This window comes from Nansenia antarctica (genome assembly GCF_963989245.1).
Source record: "Nansenia antarctica genome assembly, chromosome: 2".
Classification (NCBI taxonomy): domain Eukaryota; kingdom Metazoa; phylum Chordata; class Actinopteri; order Argentiniformes; family Microstomatidae; genus Nansenia; species Nansenia antarctica.
In genome coordinates, this window is record NC_137675.1 from 7,846,918 (window position 1) to 7,871,150 (window position 24,233).

Sequence of the window (24,233 nt, forward strand, 5' to 3'; positions counted from 1 at the left end):
ACCACCTGAATGAATGAGTTCCTAATAAATCCTTAAATGTCGTTGTTTGGTACCTGTACTGTAGCAATGACAATAAAGACCATTCATTCATTCATTCATTCATAAAGTGTTCAGTGAGTGGATGTTCTTTGTTCTTCTCTCTAAGTCTCCTCGCTTTTCTAAGGCCTTTGTCAGTCAAAGTTGTATCTCATCTACCGCTGCATCCCCTGTATTGTTGACAAACAATCATGGCATATATATCTGATAATATACAGCACCTATAGAGACTGTATATTAAGTGTTTTCCCCGTGGCATCTGTAGAAGAAATAAGATATCGTAAACAGGAGTTGAATATCTCTTTTGTGTTTTGTTTGCTTTCCTTGACATTGAGCTCGACTGGCTGTCTCCATTATCTGGGCTGTCATTATCCATCTGAGGTGGTTTGTATGGTGATATTTGGCCATCTTGTTTACATGTTCATAGTAAATTGGTGAGCGATTCATGTGGTGGAGGTCTCTTAAAGGCACACTTTTCAAAATGTTCTGCTGTTCCATGATGGATTTAATTAGTAATTAGTTGGTTTTAATTAGTATATATATTATATATATTATATTTATTTGTTGTATTCTTTTTATTTTTATTTGAAATAACCGTTTTATTATAATCAATACTCTTAAGTATAACTCTGTTATTTATGTTTATGTTTATTTGAGTCTTTTCAAACAAACGTTGCCTCAGAATGTGTTAAAAAAAAACACCATGTCGATCTCATGGGCTGTCATTCCTACATCCAGTCGATACATTTGAGAGAGGAGGCTCTCATGGTGGCTCAGGCTGTCCAAATTACTAGGCTAATTTGGCATTTAAAGGCTCACATATCTTAAAAGCCATTTGTTAACATGGTCAGTTGCAGCTGTATGCAAAACAAAGTTTTGAGATAGCTCCAGGGTGTTATTTTTCATAAAAGCAAATTGTATTTGAAACCTGTTTGGTTTCGTTCAGAAATGGTGTTCATAATTGATTTAGTTAATAACACTACTTGGCAGCCATCTTGGATGAGAAAAAGCTCCCCCCCCCCCCCGCACCAGTCGATATTGATTGGTTAATGCAGCCCAGAGTGATACGCTAACGCTAGGCTATGTATTAATAATGGACATTGGTGCTATTTCTCTGTCAAATTGTTGCAAATCATATCTTCATGATTTTCTGCTGATCCTCTGCCCCCCCCCCCCCCAGCATCTGAATAGGCTGTGTTTGGCTTGCTATCTCCCAGCAGATACGCCGTTTGTGGTGATGTTTTTTTTTGTCTCAACTGACACTTCTTTCATTTCAGGAATGTTGTCCTTTATCCTTTATCGTGCCACGAATCGGATCGTAAAACAAAAACAAAACAATATATACACATTGAGATTATGATTCCTCTCTGTTGAGGCATTGTAGATAGGGCTAGCATTTTGTGTAAAGGGTCGTCACCGCCACTATAAATAACCTGCTCTTAGAGGTTACACATCTGTCTGCGAACCCTGCGTTTCGGCTTTATAGTAGTAATGCCATATATATTTGTTGCTTAGTCGTCAAGCCAAACCTCGCCTCTGGCACTAATCACAGGCATTAAAAGCTTAAACCGCTGCTTTACCACTGGTTATTTCGCCCTTCGTAAATACACGTCCATGGGCAAACTAGATCCCGCGTCCTCCTGTATTTGGGGGATTGGTAGATAAAAGCCGCGGCGTTAGGTGGCTGAAGGTCCTGCTTGCATAAATTGGATTTTCCGCTCCCCCAGTAGCACAGCTGTGTGCTGGGATGATGTCACATGAACATGTTTTTTTTTTCTCTCTCCCCCTCGACAGACCCTGCTTTAATTCAAACCAAATCTAGGTCAAGAGAGGGCTAAATGAGATTGTTTAACCTACTCTCCCTGTAATGCTGCCACTGACAGTGTCTACGCTGTGTGTGTGTGTGTGTGTGTGTGTGTGTGTGTGTGTGTGTGTGTGTGTGTGTGTGCACGTGTGTGTGTGTGTGTGTGTGTGTGTGTGTGCGCACGTGTGTGTGTGTGTGTGTGTGCGCACGTGTGTGTGTTTTGAGTGTTGTAGGCTTTTCCTGCACAGCTGTCTGTAAATTGGTCTGTCAGTGTCCAGATTTCATTGGTGTGTGTGTGCTGTGCATGCGCGTGTCGGAGATGGAGTACTGTGTACAGTAGGAGCACAATGCGATAAACATCAGATTAGTAGTAGAAAAATAACCACTAGGCTAACCGTTGTTTTACCCTTTCCATTGAATCACACTGTTTATTGTGTGTGTGTGGTGTGTGGTGTGTGGTGTGTGTGTGTGTGTGTGTGTGGTGTGTGGTGTGTGTGTGTGCAAAATGTATACAGTGTGTCAAGAGTACATTGGTTAAGTATCTTTTTAAAGGTCTCGGAATATCTCTGAATTCATTATGTGTGCTGTGCATGTCGTTATCGCATATTAAGTGTTAATTTAGAAGCACAGACTCTATTAGGTATTTGATAAAATCATTTCAAAGTTATGTCTGTGTCTGTGGTCTGTCATTGGCCCAGACTCTCCAGCCCACACAGCCCTTATTAGATCTGCTGCCTTTTCACCCCTACCTCTTTGGTTGTGGTGGCAACTGGAAATCACACAAGGGTCTCTGGAACTTGGAGTCTTTTCTAGCGTTATTTTAGGTTGAATTAGGAGGCAGAGGTGTGCTCTTGTGGGTCAGTATGTTTAACCAAGTGTAAGTGGTAGCACCGCAGTACTATCTACACACAAGTGCTGCTCCCGAGTTGGTAATGATCTTCAGACTGTATAGGTCTCAACTATACATTCATAGTTTTATATATTTACATTTATATTGATAATATATATTGTTGTTGTTGTTATTGTTGTTGAAATTGTTCTTCTTTTATCATTATTTGTATTATTTGCTTACTTTTTTGTTTGTTTTGTTTGTTTTGTTTTGTTTTTTGTTGATATGTTTGTGATGTACCTGTGTGTTTGTGTTTGAAAAATTGAAAAACCCATAAATAAATCATAAAAATAAATAAATAAATAGTTATATATTTGGCTTGGCTAAACAAGCTTGTGTATATCAACCTCTTTTTAATACAAGCTCAAGTTCTGTCATTTCATAATCGATGCTGTGCATGTTTTCTTTGCATTTGGAAGACGAGCAGAATGACATTTTTGGTAGTTTATGATTCATTTAGTCCATACATTCTTTAGATTGAAGCGACACGCTCCCAAGTTGCACTTAATGAACCTGGCAATCGGAAGCTAAAGATAGAAAACCAAACAAGTGATGTAACCTCGATGAGACAGGAGACAAAGGCAGATGAAGAGAAGACATGAGAGGAATGTGACTCTAATGAGCATCTTGAGTGATGGATGCTGCTGTCACTAAGCAACATTCGGGAAACAATTTACCTTGATCGCCTTATTGTACGAAATCAGCTTCTGAACAAAAGGAAACGAGTTCAATAGGGAGCTTAGTGGCGTAGCACACTAATGTGCATACCACGCATCCGCAAGGTACCCGGTTCCATTTCCACACTCGACATATCTTGCATGATATAGCTCCTCTCTCTCTCACCCATCCGTCCTGTCAATCTCTACTGTCTCTATCCCAGTAAAGCAGAAATGCCCTAAAAACATATAGCCTATATATAACATTTAAAAAAACTTGAATGCAAAACTTCTGCCAGATTTGTATGGCTCATGTCATCTTGCCTCTCCCCCAAAGTCAATCACAATTAGTTTTGTTATTCATGGGTCATTTCAATTAACGACAGAGAAATCATTTCTTCTTTAATTGATTAGGTCATATTGAGCAATCAATGGCAGTTTTAACCGTGACGAGCATTCAGATTGGTAATTATGAATATTATTATTTTTTCACCTGAGAATAAAATGTATATTTTGTAGTGCAAGTAAATTGTTGACATGTTGTGCTTTCAACTTTTCCAATCTGGGGCTACATAATTAAGTTTAAACAAGTTTGACGGTATTAGGCGATAGTTCAACATTAGACACACCTTCCAATCCGATGACCAACTATTAAAGAGCTGGAAATAAAACACTGAAGAATAGTCTAAAATCTCATCAAAATAATCCTGAATCATTAACTTCAACCGGTTGGACATGAGGAAGCGAACTCAACACAGTTAAGTGGTTTCATGACCAGTTAACCCAAGTTAACATGACGTTATATCTGACTCCATGGTTAATAATGACTGAGAATGATTTGCTCATCCCTGTGTGACAGACACTCCATCATCGGATCCTAGATTCAACTTTGTGAGAAACTGGTCACGCACATGTCGTGCTGTTTTAACAGAACCTTTATCTATTGAACAACATCACATTCATGCACATAGGAACAATGAGAATAGCGTATCAACAAAATAACCGATTTAACTGTTTCAACGAAACATAGCTACAGTATCAGATCAGGATCAGAATTGCGTAATTGCTTACTGTACAAGTACACAGGAGTCAAATTCTTTGGCTTTGGTTCCTCAACATTGACATTGCAGCATTCAGTTACAAAAAACACAATAATAATAAGTAATGTAAGTAAAATAAATAACCGTACATTGACTGTATGACGTTTTAACCATAGGTTATGGTGTGTCGAGGACAACCCCAATAACTCAAAGGACATCTTGCTGTCCTTCTCCGTACATGTCATTCCCAACAAAAGGACAAGGTGGGAGACATATTACAATGGCAAAGGAATTGACAACTGGCGACGGTGCGATTACTTCAGGATGCCTGGCAGGCATGCTCATTCAACTATATATTTATACACATTTTAAATCAAGGCTGGCACCACCATTTAATCAGTCTGACGGGAGTTTCACAAATTACCGTTCTGTTCTGTCTACGGTTATTATGGACCTCAAATAGGCTATTTAGATGTAAAAGCTGTCATGCTGGGAAGTGTCGGGCTTTGGAAGCTGCCCATGGTTTCACACTTTAAACTCCTCGTGTTTTTTGCGAAGGTGAGATTCTTGTCTCTCTTTCACTCTCGCCCACAAGGGCTAATATTGTTGTTCTGGAAAAATCAGTGACCTTTACTTACTCTCTGCACTTTTGTCTCTCTTGTGTGTGAATATCTTTGACTGTGTGTGAATATCAACAAGGTTTCAGAGCTGAAGTGCCAGACACAACGCTTGTAATACCTTCCCCCAAATGAGAAAGAACTTTTTTTTTCCAATGTTTTTTTAGAAAGTTGCATTCACTAACATTCACAAAGGACGCTTGAATGCTCGTGGGGCTGAATTGAAAGCGACCCACTCAGAGGGCCTTACCAAGGTCCCACTATTGATGTTTCTTTTCAAAAAATCTTCGGCCCCTATTGTGGTGACTGTAAACTAACATTCCCCATTATATTGATCCTATTATATGGAATTTGTGTACTTGAAAATGGAATTTAGAAGGCGGATGGCTGAGTAGTACATGAGCGATCACCCACGTAATAATAATAATAATAATATATTAAACATTTGTATAGCGCTTTTATAAACAAGGTTACAAGGTAAAAGGAAAATGTCCTGACGGCTCACGCCATATTGATATTTTAAACTCTATATTCTTCTCTATAGCATTCATTTTTCAAGATTATTTTAAAAATGGTTTCACGACCTTGTGCGCTAACCTGTTGGACCGTAAGTGGATGTGAGTTGGCCTTTGCGGTAGAACTCCCTTTTCTATAACAGTCTTGCAGTGCTTTTGGGCGGATGGATGAGTGTTGTTATTCTTATACTCTATTGCGCGTTATTGCTCTAGTCTCCCATTCAGACCGAATTTCTGTTCCCCGTTTTGAGTTAGATGCCACACACACACTACACATTTCCCCTGATTGATTCTTGTTGTGCTTGAAGTCTGTTGGCCTTGTGTACCCATGGTCAGGCCACAACAATGTACCCATGGTCAGGCCACAACAATGTACCCATGGTCAGGCCACAACAATGGCTACTCACCACCTTCACCCCGCCCCCTCAGAGCGCACATTTAAATTGCGGAAAAAGTGCATGACGACGAACAAATAACATTTTTGAACAGCACAGAATTATATCATACAAATTCGATTGAAATATTGTGTAGAGTTATGTAATTATTTACGAACCATACCATACTATTTTGTTAGTAGTGTGTTGTATTTGTTACGCCACATATCCCACTTTTTAACCATCAATATGACTGAATATTTCAATGTATTGCAGATAAAGAATCTTGCATATTTATTTATTGCAACAAATGAGAAAGTAACTTAGGCCATGACCAACAAGCCACTTTCTACTGGGCCCTTCAAGTGTTTTGGATACTGTAGTTCAATATAAATAAAACGTTCAATATACATGTAATAGTGTTTGATGTTTTTACATTATTCAAGGTTTTTATACCAAACATAATGTAAGATTATGGTTTTCTGAAAATAATAAGGTTAAGTATAATCACATTGAATAATTTAAGTGATATATGTACACACATACAAATCATAGGTCAAAACATGACTGAATTTGACTGAATAGCTACTCAAAGAGCCTGAATTCACATCACTAACACACATCATGGCGAGGCACCAATAGTCAAGAGTAGCCCCCCACCCCCCCTCTCTCCCTCCCTCCTTCTCTGTGCCTTTGGGGTATGTTAGACAGGACTTTAGATTAGTCATTTAGCATTCAGTCATGAGGTGTGTGTTGGCCTCCTCGACCTCCTCTACTTAAGTCCCACTAACACTGTTCGCCTGCCGCTCCTGCCGCTCCTTCCACCATCGTCTCATTCGCTCCGTGGCAATTTGGCGGAGCAGTTAATTGGAGGAAAATAAATTAATTACCCATTACCGTTCAGATTCTGTTATGTGTTCTGCCCCCCCTCTCTATTTCCCTTTTAAGAACTTTGAGCTTTAGGGGAATTGGAACAGATTTAATCACGCTTAAGTCACCTCGAACACGCCCCCCCCCCCTCCTCCTCCTCCTTTTCTCCTTTTGTCTTTTCCCTCCTTCGCCTGCTTCTTTAATTGTTATCGATTCCGTTCTTGTTCGCACTTTTGTTGGACACCCCTTCCCCTTCCACACCTTCCTCATTCTCAACCAAACTGAAGCGTGGAAGATGCTGGAACTAGGCCTGTAACGATACCACATTTTGCTGTACAATTTATTGTCTTCTAAATAATTGCGATTAACAATATAATTGTTTCACTGTTATGCAGGGTTCCTGCAGGTTTCAACTAAATTTAAGACTTTAAGACCACTTTTTATAGAATTGAAGACCTATTTCACGGCCATACTGGCAAAAAGGTGCTATGAAAGAAGAAATGAAGTCCCAGAATGACTTACAACGCAGATTTATTCACATTCAACATAAGAACAATGACTGAACATTACAGTATGTGTGTAATGTGTGGAGCCACAGCTCCCCATGGCAACAAGCTGAGCGCCTCCATCGTGTTCTGCATGCGCTTGCTTCAAAGAAGTTCAAAGAATTTCCAGTTCACATTGGGCCCATCCATCGAGATGGACACCAGGCTCCTCATTTCAAGTTGGTCCACACACTCCTGACAATTTCTTTTTTTTTTTAAACAAAATAGATCACATTTTGCCATAGCATTGAAAATGAAACAAGACTAAGCAGGCCTAATTTTAGTGCGGTGGCTTAAGACCAGATTTGAAAATGACGGGGACGCACCGGACAAAAGCACCACATTTTTTCCATGTGCTCTACATCACCATAGCTTTACATTTTTGGTGGGAGCCACTTCATCAAGATGACCGATGGCGGCAATCTTGGATTTCCAAGGTGGCCGCCATGTAAAATCTATAAGTGCAAATATCTCGGCTTCCAAGCCACATAGAAGGTCAATCTTGGTGTCAAAATATACATCTTCTGGGTCAAGGAATGCATTAAAGCTATTGAGAATATCACTAGATGATTATTTGTGCCGAGATCAAATAAATATGTTCATTCTGGCAATGTATCCATACTTTTCAACTCGGTTCCTAAGCAGCTGGACATATATTAATATGTATGTTTTCAATGGCATGTACATTGAAAAATGGACAACATGCATTAAATGAATTGAACTTTATGTGCTTCACTTTTTAACATAACAAAGCATTATGTATCATCAAATTATCTGTCACATTTACAACTGCAAAGCTCTGTGCATTTTCAGTGTGCTTTCTTGCATGAGCACTTTGCACCACAGCCACTTGCGCTTTTACAGCCACATTTGACCAGTTCAGTGCAGGCTTTCGAAGCCATTGGTAGAATGCTCCACACAGGAAGCCAGACCTGGCTGTCTCTATCCAATGTCCATCCACATCCTTCTGGACTGGGTGTCGGCTGCTGAGCCAGTTCAGATGTTGCCCAGATCCCAGACTGGTAGGCAACTCGCTTCAAGTGCTGCAGAAGGGAATCTTGTGTTGGTGGAATGTGTTCCATCGTTCTGTTCTTCTGGCAGAACAACTCCGTGCTTCATTAATAGATTCCACATCACTCGCCTTGTCGTAAAGGACGATTGTGTAGCGCTCCAGAAGTTGAAATTGCTGGGCATCTATGGTCACAGGAGTGTGCGGATTCGCTGCCATGTAGTTGAAGGCCTGGGTGACCTCGGGGTAGGAATTCCAAGCCTCCCATGCTGACTTCTTCCCCTTCCCACAGAATGCTGAGGTTGTGTCACAGTCTGTGAAACAGTGGAAGACCGGAAGTGCTGTGGACTTATCTTTGCCCAGAGTATGGCAGATGTTATTGATATGAAGATATCTGTAGTTCTTGCCAGTGCCAAAAGCGACCCAGATGTCTGCAGCTGGATACTTGGAGGGCAGGGCATGGAACTTGCCGATGAGGATAACGACAACATCCGTATCCACAGTGCGTACCAAGCAGGTAGAAGAGCGATGCTGCAGGGCATCAAGCAGATGAATCAGTATCCTGGTGTCGGCCTCTTCATGGTTACATGGCAGCATGAAGTGGCTGGTGTCTGTGCCGACCACTCTGGTGCCAGATGTAATGAAGACCTGCTTACCATCTGGCCAGGCGATGGATGCAATCTTCCTGGAGAGGAAGGTGAAGAGTTCCTGCTTGTTCATAGGGTCATGCAGGAAATCTGGCAGCTTGTTCTGACCAGCCACCTTGGCCAGCCAAAACAGCCAAATAGTACCGGAACATTCACCACCTAGAGTTCCAAGTGTTCTATGTGGTATTTTACCGCCATCGGCCATCTTGATGAAGTGGCTCCCAACAAAAATTGAAAGCTATGGTGATGTAGAGCACATGGAAAAAATGTGGTGCTTTTGTCCGGCGCGTCCCCATCATTTTGCTAAGCTGCCGCACTATTTAGCCGACTAGATTTGATAGCCGACCTTCCTCCCAGAAATATGCAGGTCCAGCTGATTGGTTTTGGTCGTCTGGTTCAAACTTTCATCGAACATCAGAACGAACGGACCGTTGTTTACTTTAGAGACGAGGTCTCTCTTCATGTACTAAACCAAATTTCGCGACCTATGACGTTGTCACCACTGCACACAAACGTTTTTGCGATATCGAAAATCAAGGAACAGGTTTTTAAAAAGCTCAGATATATATATTTGACCGCGCTTTTCTCTTTCAAAAAAGAAACCGCGATCACGTAAAAAAAAAAAACATTAGACAATTAATTCAGAATTGTTAGAGGCCTAGCCGCAACACAGAAATCATGTTGCCGCTGTCCTCTTACCTCTTCTCTGAAGGATAAGTAGATAATTAGATAGGTAATTGGGCGTTTTTCTATGGCTTGTGGTACATTGAATAAATGATGGAGGAGGACTGCGGATAATCTACCACTGCTCTGTGTAGCCCCCCCGATGACAACACTATACATACTACACACACCCCAGCACTGCACAGGATTCTTTTATTTATTTTTTCACAGATTTGGAACTCAAGTATGCCCTTAACTTGAATCGGAGGGCCATATTTGAGTGCGAAATTTGGTCAATTATTCCATACTGTATGTGTGTGTCTGTCTGTGTCTGTGTGTCTGTGTGTCTGTGTGTCTGTGTGTGTGTGTGTGAGTGTAAGAGAGAGACATTTGGAGTTTGTAGAAGAGAGTGATTTCGCTGCACAGAGTCATCCACCATGGGGTTTGATGTTGGGGGCTGATTTCTCAACCAATCAAAGTAGGTGACCTATTTTTCTTTATTTCTCTCCCCAAGCCATGAACATGTTCAACGTGGAATTAGATAAGTGCAGTGGATATGACGAGCGCTACACAAACATGTAAAAAAGGCAAAAGGGTGCAGAGGGAAGGGCAAGGGGGGTGTATAGTTTAGCATTTTTGTGACCCCACCCATCTTTGTTCTTTGTGTGTTCATGTGCGTGTGCGTGTGTGTGTTTGTGAAGCGTTGAGACTGTTGACGATATATATCAGTTTGCATTTAGCTCTGGTAGTGAAAGGAAGAGATTAGGGATTCGGTCTGTTGGGGAATCCGTCAGATTGAATCTGTGTGTGTGTGTGTGTGTGTGTGTGTGTGTGTGTGTGTGTGTGTGTGTGTGTGTGTGTGCGTGTGTGTGTGTGTGTTGCCTGTATTTTCTATATTGGAATTTTACCCTGCCTTTGGCCAGTCACTTATGAATATATTTGTTTTATTCATTTTCCACATCCCAAGGAACCCCACTACAGTATACTGTATGTGGTTATGACACTCTCTCTCTCTCACACACACACACACACACACACACACACACACACACACACACACACACATTTACAGCTTTGGAGGTTTAATGATTTAACAGAGGCATAGTCCCTCTAGAGAAAGGAAAACAAAAACAGAATGTTGTTGATCATATTGATCTGAATGAATGAATGAATGAATGGTCTTTATTGTCATTGCTACAGTACAGGTACCAAACAACGAAATTTAGGAGGGGTGGCTCCCCTGGTGTTAGGAAAGAAAAAAAAAAAACGTTAAAAAAAAAATCACAAGAAGGGAAGGAGCTGGTTTACATAAATAAAGGCTATGTACACTATCCACTATACTATACTGTACAGATAGACGACTAGGGTTGTCATATTGCACAATAGTGTTATTGCACATTTATTTAAAGTGTCGCAGTTTGCAGGCTTGAAATGTACATATTTGTGCCTCAGCACTACACCTGATTTTTTTAGTCCAGCAGCTGCCATCAATCCGTCCAGACTGTCCAGGGCCCAGAACCTAGGTCTTTGCTGTGTTCAGGGCCTGGACGGCCCTGTGGTAGAAGCTGTTCTTCAGTCTGTTTGTCCTTGCGGCCAAGGTCCTGAACCGCCTTTTCGAGGGCAGCCTGGTAAAGTGTTCGTACCCAGGGTGGGTCGGGTCCCTGGAGATCTTGGAGGCCTTCCTGAGACAGCGTGTGTTGTACAGCTCTTCCAGAGAGGGGAGGGGGGCGCCGGTGATCTTCCGTGCTGTCTCACGACTCTCTGTAGCGCATTTCTTTCCGCGGTTGTGCAGCTGGAGAACCAGTTGCAGATGCCGCAGGTGAGGATGCTCTCCACTGCGCCGCGGTAGAAGGTCACCAGTATCTCCTGCTTGCTGTGTTCCTTCCTGAGGACTCTCAGGATGTATAGCCGCTAGGGATGGACGGTTTCCAATTATTGAAACCGAAAAACCGTCAGAGAGTAAAACCGGGGTTTTCCGGTTAACCGAAAAAAAATAAATAAATAAAAATAAAGTTAAAGTAAAAAAAAAAAAAAAAAAAAAAAGAGCGCCAATTTCAAATAATTGAGCCCTACTGCTACAATACACTCATGTCGAACACCATTAAAACACCGTAAGCACAGTCGCAACACAGCGTCTTCATTGAATGAACTGCTTTCTCAATATCTTGGTTCTTAGACAAAGTTTCAGCTGCTGCTCAATGTATTTAAATATTTGAATACTGCTCAATAATCACTGAAATATTAGACTTAGAATTATGCAGTGAACATACTTAAAGCTTTTCATAAAAACCACATGCCGCGAGACTGACTTGTCCTGAACTGTCGTAAGTCAATCAACAAAGAATGCCCCATCAAAATAAAAGTGCCCATGGTAGAGCTGTCAAAATAGAGCTTTCAAAATAAATGTACTAATACAGATAGAGATAAATACAGAACTACCTTTGCGTCACTAAGTGACCGCGTATCTTCTGAGACATGCGTTCTGTCATCACTTTCAGTAGCGCCTTCACACACAGTGGCGCTGTGCACAAACACTCTTGATCCGTATAGCTCTTGTTTTATTATATTGTGGTTTAGTAAATACTGCACTTGGAGCTACATTCAATGCATGATTTGTGCTATAGAACATAAATAAAGTTTGATTGATTGATTGATATCAAATCAAATCACATTTTATTTCTATAGCGCATTTCTCACAAAAGTGTGGTGCGCTTTACAGAGAGCAGCGAAAATGATCTTATTAAATGTAAGCAAGTAATTGTAAAAAAAACGTTCCTATCTACCAATAACTGAAGGCAACTATCTTTCCCATAGAGTGATTCGTTACCCTTAAATATAATCCCAATTAGATATTAATCCTCAGTTATTCTTCACAACTGACCAAACCTCTCACTCATTGCGCGGCAGATTCAGACTGTATCAGTTATTTTCACACACGACAAACATGTGACATGTTCCAGTTTTATTCTTATTCTATTTTATTCTTTAAAAAAAAAAATTAAAAAAAATACGGTTTCAGACGGTTTTGATAAAAAACCGTTTCTATTTTTATAAACCCCGGTTTTCGGTTTAACCGAAAAACCGTCCATCCCTAATAGCCGCTGTTGTGCCTTCTTGATGGTGGCTTTTGTGTTGTCCTTCCAGGTCAGGTCATCCCGCATGTGCATCCCCAGGAATCGGAGGGTTGAGACTCTCTCCACGCTCTCTCCGTCGATGAGCAGGGGCTGGATCTCGGACTTTTTCCTCCTGAAGTCTACGATGATTTCCTGGGTCTTTGACTTGTTCAGCAGCAGGTTGTTAACCTTGCACAGCTTGCTCAGTTGCTCTACCTCATCCCTGTACGCCGCCTCGTCCCCCCCCGAGATGCATCCCACCACGGTGGTGTCGTCTGCAAACTTTACGATGGAGTTGCTGGGGTGGACGGGGGTGAAGTCGTAGGTGTAGAGGTTGTAGAGGATGGGGCTTAGCACGCAGCCCTGGGGGGACCCAGTGCTGAGTCTGAGGGCTGTGGAGGTGTGGGGGCCCACCCGCACCCTCTGGGGGCGGTCGGTCAGGAAGTCCTTGATCCATGCACATATAGAGTGTGATAGACCCAGGTCTAGTAGTTTGGTCACTAGCCTGTCTGGAAGGATGGTGTTGAAGGCGGAGCTGAAGTCCACAAAGAGCAGTCTCGCGTAGCTGTTTCCCCTCTCCAGGTGGGATAGAGTGGCGTGGAGAGTCGTCGCGATGGCGTCCTCTGTGGACCTGTGGGCTCTGTAGGCGAACTGGTATGGATCCAGGTTGGGCGGGAGGCGTGTGAGTATGTGGGCCCGGACTAGTTTCTCGAAGCACTTCATGATGATTGGTGTGAGTGCCACCGGGCGGTAGTCGTTTAGGCAGCTCACCGTGCTTTTCTTCGGGACTGGGATGATAGTTGAGGTTTTCAGGCAGGGTGGGATGGTGGCCTGGGACAGGGACTGGTTGAAGATGTTGGTGAAAACCCCGGCCAGCGCAGTCCCTCAGCACCCGTCCCAGGACGCCATCCGGCCCAGAGGCTTTCCTGGGGTCCACCGCCTTCAGCACGCGTCTCACTTCATGCTCTGTGAGGGTGAGGCTGCTGAGAGCTGGAGAGAGTGGTGTTTGTGTTGTGGTTACCTCCGTTCGCCCCTCGTCGAACCGGGCGTAGAAGGTGTTCAGCTTTCCCGCCAGCAGGGGGTCGTCCTCTGCGGCTGTGAGCCTGTTGGCTCTGAAGTTTGTCATGTGATGAACCCCCTGCCACATCCGCCTGGAGTGGAACCTGGGTGGAACCTGTTTCCCTATGTATATAGAGAGGTAGTTTGTAGATTGATGGCTTTTGATGATGCAGTTCTTTGTGGATTTTCACCTCCTAAACATGAAGCAGTTTTCATCAGCAAGATTTCATTCATTATGTGCCGTTGTTGGAAAGTAACCGAACAAAAATGACAGTCAAGTCTTGAAAGGGATAGTTTGTCCAAATGACGAAATCGCATATTTGGTTCCTTACCCTGAAAGTAGAGAGACAAAGTAGGGAGGCAAAGGCAGATTTCTATTCACTCTGGACATGAAATTCAAAAGGGAAGTGAACTTGGCACCAGGAGGCTGTAGGTTCACTCCCCCTTTTATCTCAGTTCACTGCAGCTGGCGAACTGCGCACACACACACGCCACAGAGAGATTGTCACTAGTTTAGCAGTCGTTATGGCCAACGCAGATAAACTAGAGCGTGATGTTCCTCCGGCACCCCTTAAGTCTCCTGTTTGGGAAAATGACGGTTTCTCAGTTACCTACAATTGTTCAACTGCGATGGCGTATGCGGCTGGCTGTACGTCGAACTTGTTCACTCGTTTGAGACGGCCTCATCCGATGTGAACATCACAGGTACAAGAAAAAAAGTGCAAACCCATCTCCCCATGGCATTTAAGCATCTAACCCTAACAATTCCGACCGGGCCAAAGCAATAACAAAATGCGATAGGTGTTTATATAGCACAGACCATACTCGAGCCTTGCTACGTAGTTCCCTCTCGTCCGCATTTCAGCCAGGAAATCATGCCAGCCCTTTATAAGAAAGTACAAACTACAGCTGTCCACGACTTATCCAAGGCACCTGCTGCCGCTCTCACGACCAATGGGTGGACATCTAGGGCCACCAAGTTATTTAACAGTAACTGCGCAACAGAAACTCCCGAAACCGTGACTTTAAAAACCGCAGTATACCGAATCAAAGTTTTTGTCTACCGTTACACCCCTACCAAGTGGCCAAAAAGTGGCTCTCATATCCATAATTGTGTTTGCAACAATGAATAATTCAAGTGATACTTAAAAGAAAGTGGTTGGAAATGTGTTTGATTGATTGATTGAAAACTTTATTAGAAGATTTGCAGAAGTAGGTACATGAAAGTACATATTACATACAAGGTCAACTAACAGGATAAAAACCCAAGAAAGCCACTGGCTTATTTCAATTGGGGTCCTTGATTCTCAATTCATCGTTACATGTAAGACGTTCATTTGGTTTTACTACAAAGCATTATGTTTAGTACAAATCCAGCACATGCAATGCAGTTTCCGCATCTTGGCTGGTGTGAAGAATAGTGGTAGCTACATCATGTTATTGGTATGTTTGTCACTGTCATCAGGGACTGGGGAGTCTGTCAGGATCCAGAGAAAATTGTGACATTTGCTGAGTTGGTAGTGACATCCTACTCTACACAGTGTGTAATTGATTCCTAAAAATTCCCTGCAAACCCTGCGACCCTATAAAAGCAAAGATATTAATTCCAAAATGACATAAACTATTATCCTTGCATTAAGACTTCAACTTATTGATTGATTTGTTGATGACATTTTTTGCAATTTAGCAGAATTTCAATAAAAACTGGAAAGGAGGTGTTCTAAAACTTATGACCGTGTGTGTGTCTGTCTGTGTGTCTGTCTGTGTGGGTGTGCGGGTGTGTGTGTGTGTGTGGTACATACATATGAAGACAGTAGTCTTTGAACACGCTGTTAGAAAAGTCAGCAGTCCTTTTATCCTTGGTGGACAATTTACTGTACAAACACTCTGTATATCAACCATCTCACTCAGTATCAAATCCATTTGGTTATTTTACAAACACACAATGCACATTTCAGGAACTCAACCCCCCCATGACCCCCTAACCCCACCCCCCTTCTGAAATTCAGCCGTCTTCTTGGTTATCGATTTGATCGGGCGCTGGAGCATAGCCTGTTATATGCCTCGTGATGGTAAATTATTCATGCCCATACCGCTCTATATATAGCTGCCCTAATGGTCACAAGGAAGTCCAAACCAAATGCTGCTGCTGACTTCCCCCCCCCCTCCCATCCCCAGTCTCAAATTGATTGCGTTGCTTCCTTCCAGTGTTGTGTTTCTCCTTCATGGGAATTTGTTTTATTCCTCTGTGGCCATGAAGGAGATTTTCCTCTCTGCCATGTGGCTTATTTATTCGGATCTCCATGCCCTGAATCTGTGAGTAGCCTACAGTTAAGCTAAAGCAACGTGAGGGGCTGAGTTGTTGGTTGTTGTTTTTGTTTTTTTCCACAAAAGAGCTAAAGCCACTGCTTTCCAACCCCAAAACGCAGCACAGATGGTCAAAGATGGCTGCCTTTGCGGCATTAGAACTGCTTATGCTGTTTACAGTATTGAGGAAACCGTTTAAATTCTCATTTAGGTCCGTTTTTGTCAGTCAAAACAATTAGGTCTATGAGGGGGGGAAACAGAGATTTGTATTCAATTGAACGCGAACTGCAGGAAAGTGACGGCTGTATTCAAGCAAACCCGCATGACAGGAAAATGAAGATTAGTATTCAATTCACGACACATCCCAGTAACGTGCGGTTTGTTTACATGACTATCTTTAGCTTCCCTTTGTTTGATGAGGAGCAGCATCTTGTGATTCTTTCTCTCTCTTGTTTCAAGTTTTATCGTTACGTCACATTACAAGAGTGCAAGAGAGTAAAATTCGTAGGCTTCGGTTCCTGACGTTGCAGCACAAGACAATAAGGCAATAGGCATAATTCAAGATAAAGAACGTGACAATAGTACAGGACATACGTGACAAGAAGACAGGATATTAGCAGTATCCAGACAATTAAGGATCTTGATTATATATATATATATTTTTTATAAATGTAACATGACCCCAATAGCGTTTGGCATGAAACGCAGGATGACACCACTACTGTTATGATGTCACGGTGTCACTGTCCATTGGCAGCTAGCCCAAGGTGCATTCCGCAAGCTTAGTTCATTGTGAACGAAATCATATTTTTTGCTTGTATTCAGATTCATATACTCATGATCCTAAAATATGACAAGGACCAGTTTCTCATCCCTGCTGAGCCTTGTTCATTCTTTAGTTTTTGGGGTAGAGAACGTTCTAGAAGGTTCTCTACATGACCTACTTTCCGAAGCATTCCCCGGTAACCCTGGGGGGGGAGGACCCTCCATCTTCTGTCCAATCGGATTCCATGTCGGCGACACAGTTTTGCACATGGTGCCATCATTGGTGGCCATTTTTTTGGTGTAGTGTACCTTTTAATAATGTCTCTTAACTCCCCTCCCCCCCAACACCACTGGCTTGTCACTCTGACATTAAATGCTGATATTCTCTACTTCTTGATGTTACTCCCTAATTATTTTTCCTTCACTTGAAAGAGTCCCATATTGTGTTCCATTGCCATGCATATTGGGTGGGGGGGGGGAGTGTGGAGGAGGTGCTTTTGAAACATCTTTGAAGCACCTGATTTTTTTTGTTATCAAAGCTGTCTTTGTTGCAGGCATGCATTTTGCATGTGCAGGTTTAAGAGAATTTGTGTTTTTTCCCCCTGTGTGGAGAGTGAACAGAGAATGACTGCCCACTAGTTCAGACTGGTAAGGCTGTCTGTCTTGACAGCCACTGCTCAAATCATTACACCTTAGTTTAGTAAAAAGAAGAGCAAACATCTATTATTATTTAGAAAATTGGCAAGCCATCTTTGAAAGAAATAGGATCAATCGATGCTTTTGGCCATCCATTCAGCCTAGTGTGCGTGTGTGCGTGTGTGCGTGCGTGCGTGCACTGCACAGGAATAGTTTTTTTTTCTCTCCCACTGATTTGGAACTAAAATATGTCCACTCTCCTGGTTCAGATCCAGGTGAAAGGCATTGCTAAGTGTGGAGAGTGAACAGAGAATGACCGCTAGCTAGTTCAGACAGGTGAAGCTGTGGTGACAGCCTGTGCTCCAATCATTACACCCTAGTTTAGGTGGGGGAAGAAAATTGGCGAGCCACCTTTGAAATCTCATCAATCGATGCTATTGACCATCCTTTCAGCCTAGCATGATTGTGTGTGTGTGTGTGTGTGTGTGTGTATGTATGAGTGATTGCTTGTGTCTGCATGTGTGTGTGTGTGTGTGTGTGTGTGTGTGTGTGTGTGTGTGTGTGTGTGTGGCTCAGTACAGCCAGGAGAACAACCTCTCTGTCAACACTGACAAGACCAAGGAGCTGGTGGTGGACTTCAGGAAGAAAGGTCGTAGAGAGGGTCAGCAGTTTTAAGTTCCTCGGCGTCTCTGACGACCTCACCTGGGATGTGCATACCAAACATAATCTCTGACGACCTCACCTGGGATGTGCATACCAAACATCATCTCTGACGACCTCACCTGGGATGTGCATACCAAACATCATCTCTGACGACCTCACCTGGGATGTGCATACCAAACATCATCTCTGACGACCTCACCTGGGATGTGCATACCAAACATCATCTCTGACGACCTCACCTGGGATGTGCATACCAAACATCATCTCTGACGACCTCACCTGGGATGTGCATACCAAACATCATCTCTGACGACCTCACCTGGGACGTGCATACCAAACATCATCTCTGACGACCTCACCTGGGACGTGCATACCAAACAGGTGGTGAAAAAGGCACAGCAGCGCCTCTTTCACCTCAGGCGGTTGAAGATGTTCGGCCTGGGGGTCCAAGACCCTGCGGGCCCTTCTGCAGAGGCACAACAGAGAGCATTCTGCCTGGGTGCATCACAGCCTGGCACGGCAACTGCACTGCCCTCAACCGCAGAGCGCTACAGAGGGTGGTGGGGACAGCCGAGCGCATCAGTGGATGTGAGCTTCTCTCCATCCAGGATATATACAACAGACGGTGTGTCAGCAAATCCCGGAGGATCATCAAAGATCTCTGTCCCCATAGTGATCCGCAACGCACCCACCTTGGACTCCTTCAAATCAGCCCTCAAAACCCATCTGTTCACCGAGGCCTTTGGCCCCTAGTCACTGTTTCTGTTTTGTTTTGTTTGTTTTCTGTTTTGTCTGTCTGACCATTTCCTGTAGAATTGTAAAGCGTCCTTGGGTTTTATGAAAGGCGCTATAGAAATCCAAGTTGTTATTATTATTATTATTATTATTATTATTATTATGATTATGCCAGCCACCCCAACCACAGTCTGTTCGAACCGATGGCATTCAAAAGGCCAGGCCTCTTCCGGAGCCTCAGGGCCAAAACTCAGACTAACCAACGGCTACTTCACCCAGACGATCAGGCTCATGAACAAGCACACTGTAGACAATTGACTATCATCCCCAAATGACTAGTTGCGCCACTAGTGTCTTACCTTTACTATTGTCACTTTTATGTTGTATTATGCCTATTACCTTATTGTCTGCAAATTGTCCGGATACTGCTAACCATATCCTGTCAAGAAACCTGAAAACACACACACACACACACACACACACACACACACAATACCACATCTCTCCTTTACCAAGGTGATAAAACCATTTGTCCTGGTCAGAAACAGGTGAAAGGTTAAACAGGTGAAAGGTGAAACAGGTGAAAGGTGAAAGGTTAACTTAAGTCTCCAAAGCCAGTTGAATCCCCTTCTGAGAAGTAGGTGGTACAGCTGCCCCTCTCTGTCTGTGTACTCTAGCATCCTACTAGCATCCCACTCCACCCCCCCAACCATCCACTCCACCCCCCCATCCATCCACTCCAGGTACCCCCGAACTATCCACTGCACCCCCCAACCATCCTACTGCTCCCCCCAACCATCCACTGTACCCCCCAACCATCCACTCCACCCCCCCCCCCCCCATCCATCCACTCCAGGTACCCCCCATCCATCCACCCCACCCCCCAACCATCCACTCCAGGTACCCCCCATCCATCCACCCCACCCCCCAACCCAATCTTCCATCTAAAGGTGTTCATAATGTGCACACTTCACCATTACTTCTTTTCCTATCCTTTTTCTTTTTGTTGGGGGGGTGGGGGGGGTGGCGGCTGGGGTGGGGGAACTGCAATATGTATTTGTGTTACTCCATGCTGTTGCCAGGCAACAGCTGAATCCAGTATTTACAGTTAATAAAAAGTGAGTGGCATTAGCTCTCGGTATTATATTAGGTAAATGGGGTGATTGCTTTAAAAGAGGAGAGAAGAAAAGTGAAGCCTGTGCGTGTGCCTGTGCGTGTGCGTGTGCGTGTGCGTGTGCCTGTGCCTGTGCCTGTGTGCGTGCGTGCGTGTGCGTGTGCGCGTGTGTGTGTGCGCGTGTGTGTGTGTGTGTGTGTGGGTGCGGGGTTGTCTCCGATTATGCACAAGAAGAGCGCATCTTTTTCCCTCATCTACAAAGGTCCCCGGAGTACTCAGTCTCTCTCTCTCTCTCTCTTTTCAACAGGCTTTGAAAGCATCTTGGAAGGGTTGTTTGGGCCAGGACTAGTCAAAGACATCACATTTTTTCAAGGTAAGCATGTTCTCTCGAGTCACCGATATTGTCTGTCCAACCAACTATGAAAAAGCCCCCCGTGTCACACACACACACTGCAGAATGTCAACACAGACCAGAGACTTCCACCACATCTAAACGTGCGCTAACGTTGACACATTCACCCGGGTCTCCTCCTAGAAGGATTATAGCCGCTCAAAAATGTATGAGCAGATAAAAATAGCAGAAAGACCACATCATGATACGAGCACCGACGGCTGTGAAGCAGGGTTAACGCTCTGCGGAACACGGCGAAGAAGGGTTCTCGCGGTTTGTCGTGTCCCTTTAGGTGAAGCCCTTTTTATGTTCTACATAGAATCGTGTTTGGGTTCCTCGTAGAACCGTCTGTGGGAAAAGTTTGTTGGAGGGTTCTAGGTCGAAGCGAAAAGTGTCCTTCTTCAGGCACGAGCTCACGAACCCTTTTTTAAACTTTGAGGTCGAACCTTTTCAACCCCTGTTCACGCTGAGGTCGTATGCTGCCGCTTGCAGGCGTTTTTGCAGGCGTCATGGTCTGTGTGAAGGGGTCAGTGCAGGAAACGACGCAGGCATATCTACGCAGAATGTTCTATGTGTTGCCGTGATGCTATACTGTACGTAATTAAACATGTGTTGCTTTTTTCTGGTTGATTAAAAACACACTCACCCTAGTGGATCACGTTCTATACAGGGAGAAAGTACTCGCCATAGACGGCTGTGACACTTTCATAGTTGTTCCCATTCTCTTCTAAAAATTATCGGAATGCTAAAAAAGTAGCCCAGCTAAAATATGTGTTGTCAAAATGTACATAACACAACACCACGATGACAACGTGAAACACAAGCTTCAGTTTCAGCCACAAACCAGTCATAGACAATTAGACGATAACCATAACTGATTGATGCGTCTCTCCAGCTAATTTCTTAGTTACATATTTGTATGACTAGCAAAGGAGTGTTTTGTATGACTAGTAAGGAGGAGGGTGCGGTATTTATTACGTTTGACACCGACGAACCAAAACCAGTGTAGACCCAATCGCATCGATAGACAGGCAAACCCCTCGTACAACCCACAAGCCTATCCTCACACAAGCATTTCCAGCATTCCTTATTTTGTGTGTGAAAAAGGGTACTTAGCTACTTTGGGAGGCATTCAGAGAGCAGTGTGAATGAGAAATGCAGCGTTTCGGCCATTTTGCAGGCTTGTGTGTGAGTGAAGGTTTTTTTTTTTGTCTGAGTGTGTACTTCAACACCCCTTATGTTCCTAACACGTTCACTCCACATTTTCAACCACAGTTGACTCCTTTTGCATGATGATTTAGTGTTTGAAAGCCAGGGGCAATTTGCTTTGTCTATCACGATGTAGCTCCATCTTTAGGAGACCGGAGGAGAGGTATGGAAAAAGAACACATTCCACAGCAAATATACCTTTGTTTGTTTGTTTTGTTGGTAACAAAATGCACAGTTTTCTTTCTCTTTCTTAAATGTAATTCAAAACAAATCTCAACTGAAATATTTCCACAGTGCCATCCCGCCATTCGTGAACCACTTATACATTGTGAACCAGCACCCTTCTAACTATATGATATGTTATATATTTGTTCTTGGCAAGAACAAAAGCTGAGGTCTTTACCACAACCATGCCATGTCGCTAAAAGGCTAACGGAAAACAAAGTACAATCAAGTTTGCTTTTGTCGCTGATGTGAGGTCAGTTTAGTGTTTTAGTTTCCCCCCCGTAATGGTTTAAGGTAGACTGAGGGATATGAGGTGACCAGGGTAAGGGGTATTCTTTTTGATAATCTCCATTTTGTTGCTGCACAAACATAGCAAAACAACATACTAGCTGCATGACAGAAAGGCTATTGAGTGAAATGTCTTCCACTGGGCTAGTTATCTCTGCCGCGAGTCGCCCAGCTGTCATCTGATTGGCTACCTCCAGAGGCGACCTCCAGCACTGGTTACAACATACTCATTAGGCGAATATGCGATCCAACATGGAGAGGTGGGATTTGGTCCAGCCAGTGAAAACCTACGTGACTTCACTCCCAAAAGCTAGCACAGCGAGGACGTGGTCTCATTAAGGAAACCAACATCACGTTACATTTAAGGAGACAGCTTGACATTTTAAACATTTATGCTCAAATGATACTTATTTCAACCGAAAGCTTCTCACCACTATGACGCAATGTTGCAATGTTTACTGAGCCGCCTGGATTGATTCATACTGATCCTTTCTGTCTGCTTGAGAGGAAGGAATGATTAGCCCAGCAGGGGGCGAATCATGTTAGACATCTTTAAATTCAGCAAAATAGGAAAATAGAGACTGCCCAAGTGAGCAACAAGAAATCACCTCAGTTCAGCACCGAGGTAAACAGACAGTCCTACATTCTCCAGCAGAGCGGAGAGCCTTCCTCCTGGACCTGAAGCTAGATGATTAAACCATTGCATGGCTGCCTACGTTTTTTCAGTTTTTATTTTTTAATACGATTTTCTATTCTGGTTTGTTTGTTGTGTTTTTGGGGTTTTGTTTATTGTCCTGCTTGTCCTGCTTTGGTTTGTTTTGAGAAAGGTGCTATTGTGGGAGTGAGTAGAAACGAGGAGACGGTAGACAGGTTGTCGAGTCGGACGTTTTACTTCCCAACTTTGAATAACAGAACAGCAGCAGTAGTATCACAGTGTAACAGCAAAGGTAACAACAACTTAACGTAAAGACTCGTGTATCAACAGGAACAGCTAACTCTTAAAATATTGGTGCCACCCAGCCAGGGTTCGAGTTATAAGCTGAGCTTTGTGGGGTCTCCTAAATATTCTACTGCGCCCCATAGTGTCTTGGTGGTAAAGTGCAGGCAGTCAAAGGCATACTGTCATTCACAGGAGATTAATGGTGCGCGTAGCTCTTTTGGAAAACGTGTTTATTTTAGAATATTTATCATATAAATAATACTTTTTTATTTATTTATCAAATAATGGTTGTGGTAATGTATTATTAGCGACCCCCACAGATGTATGATTTTACTGCTTTCATGGGAGCTCTGACCTTCCTTATGGGAGCTCAGCTCCCATTGGCTCCCACATAACTCGAACACTGCACCCAGCATTTCATTCACAAGACGACCTCTTAAAGGCTAACTCTGATGATTAGGGATGCACATTTCAGTTATGTTAGTTTTTTCGACTAACCAACCCACATTAACCTGTTATTAACCAGTTCAAAAAGTCCCAACATTTTTCAAGACGTGACCCACAAAAAACACTAATGCCGGATCGGTAGACAGGTGGTATTAATAATAATACATTTTAACCGTTTTTATTTAATAGTGTGGTGACCCACTGTACATAGACATTCCCTAGACACTATGGGACGAGATACGGCTCCTTTAAGACGGAGAGTTAAAGGGATAGCTCACTCAAATGATAAAATCACTTTTGTTTAGCATTTTAACCAGCGTCCAAATAAAAGTAACCTAGAACTAGTCGAGCCGTACAACTCCCTTCAGAGGGACTTTGAGATGATTTGGGCATGACATTTGAACACATGATGATTAGCTTGAAAGCTGTAGAGCTCTATGGTTTAAAGAAGGAGAACTAGAAGGCTATTTGGGCGAACTGTCCCTTTAACCATGCCTATTTCTCTCACTCCAAATCATGGGAAATAAGGTCGACATGACTGCTCCCAGACATGTGACACATCCCCCACCAACTTAATACATTTTTAGAATTCTTCGGGCGTGTCTTTTCTCTCAAACATGCATATAGCGAGACACACAATCACGTGTGCGCACACACATTTGGAGACACGCACACA

The 24,233-nt window shown here is 43.2% G+C and overlaps 1 protein-coding gene across 1 annotated transcript in view; it reads left to right on the top strand.

The window, feature by feature from the left end:
• Positions 1–24,233, top strand: part of lcor (ligand dependent nuclear receptor corepressor) — a gene marked incomplete at both ends in the record, with an annotated part of 70,497 nt that overhangs the window by 18,136 nt on the left and 28,128 nt on the right. The window contains one exon of the mRNA XM_080522641.1: positions 20,365–20,430. Coding sequence (XP_080378767.1) covers positions 20,365–20,430 — 66 coding nt within the window. The remainder of the gene's footprint in view (positions 1–20,364; positions 20,431–24,233) is intronic.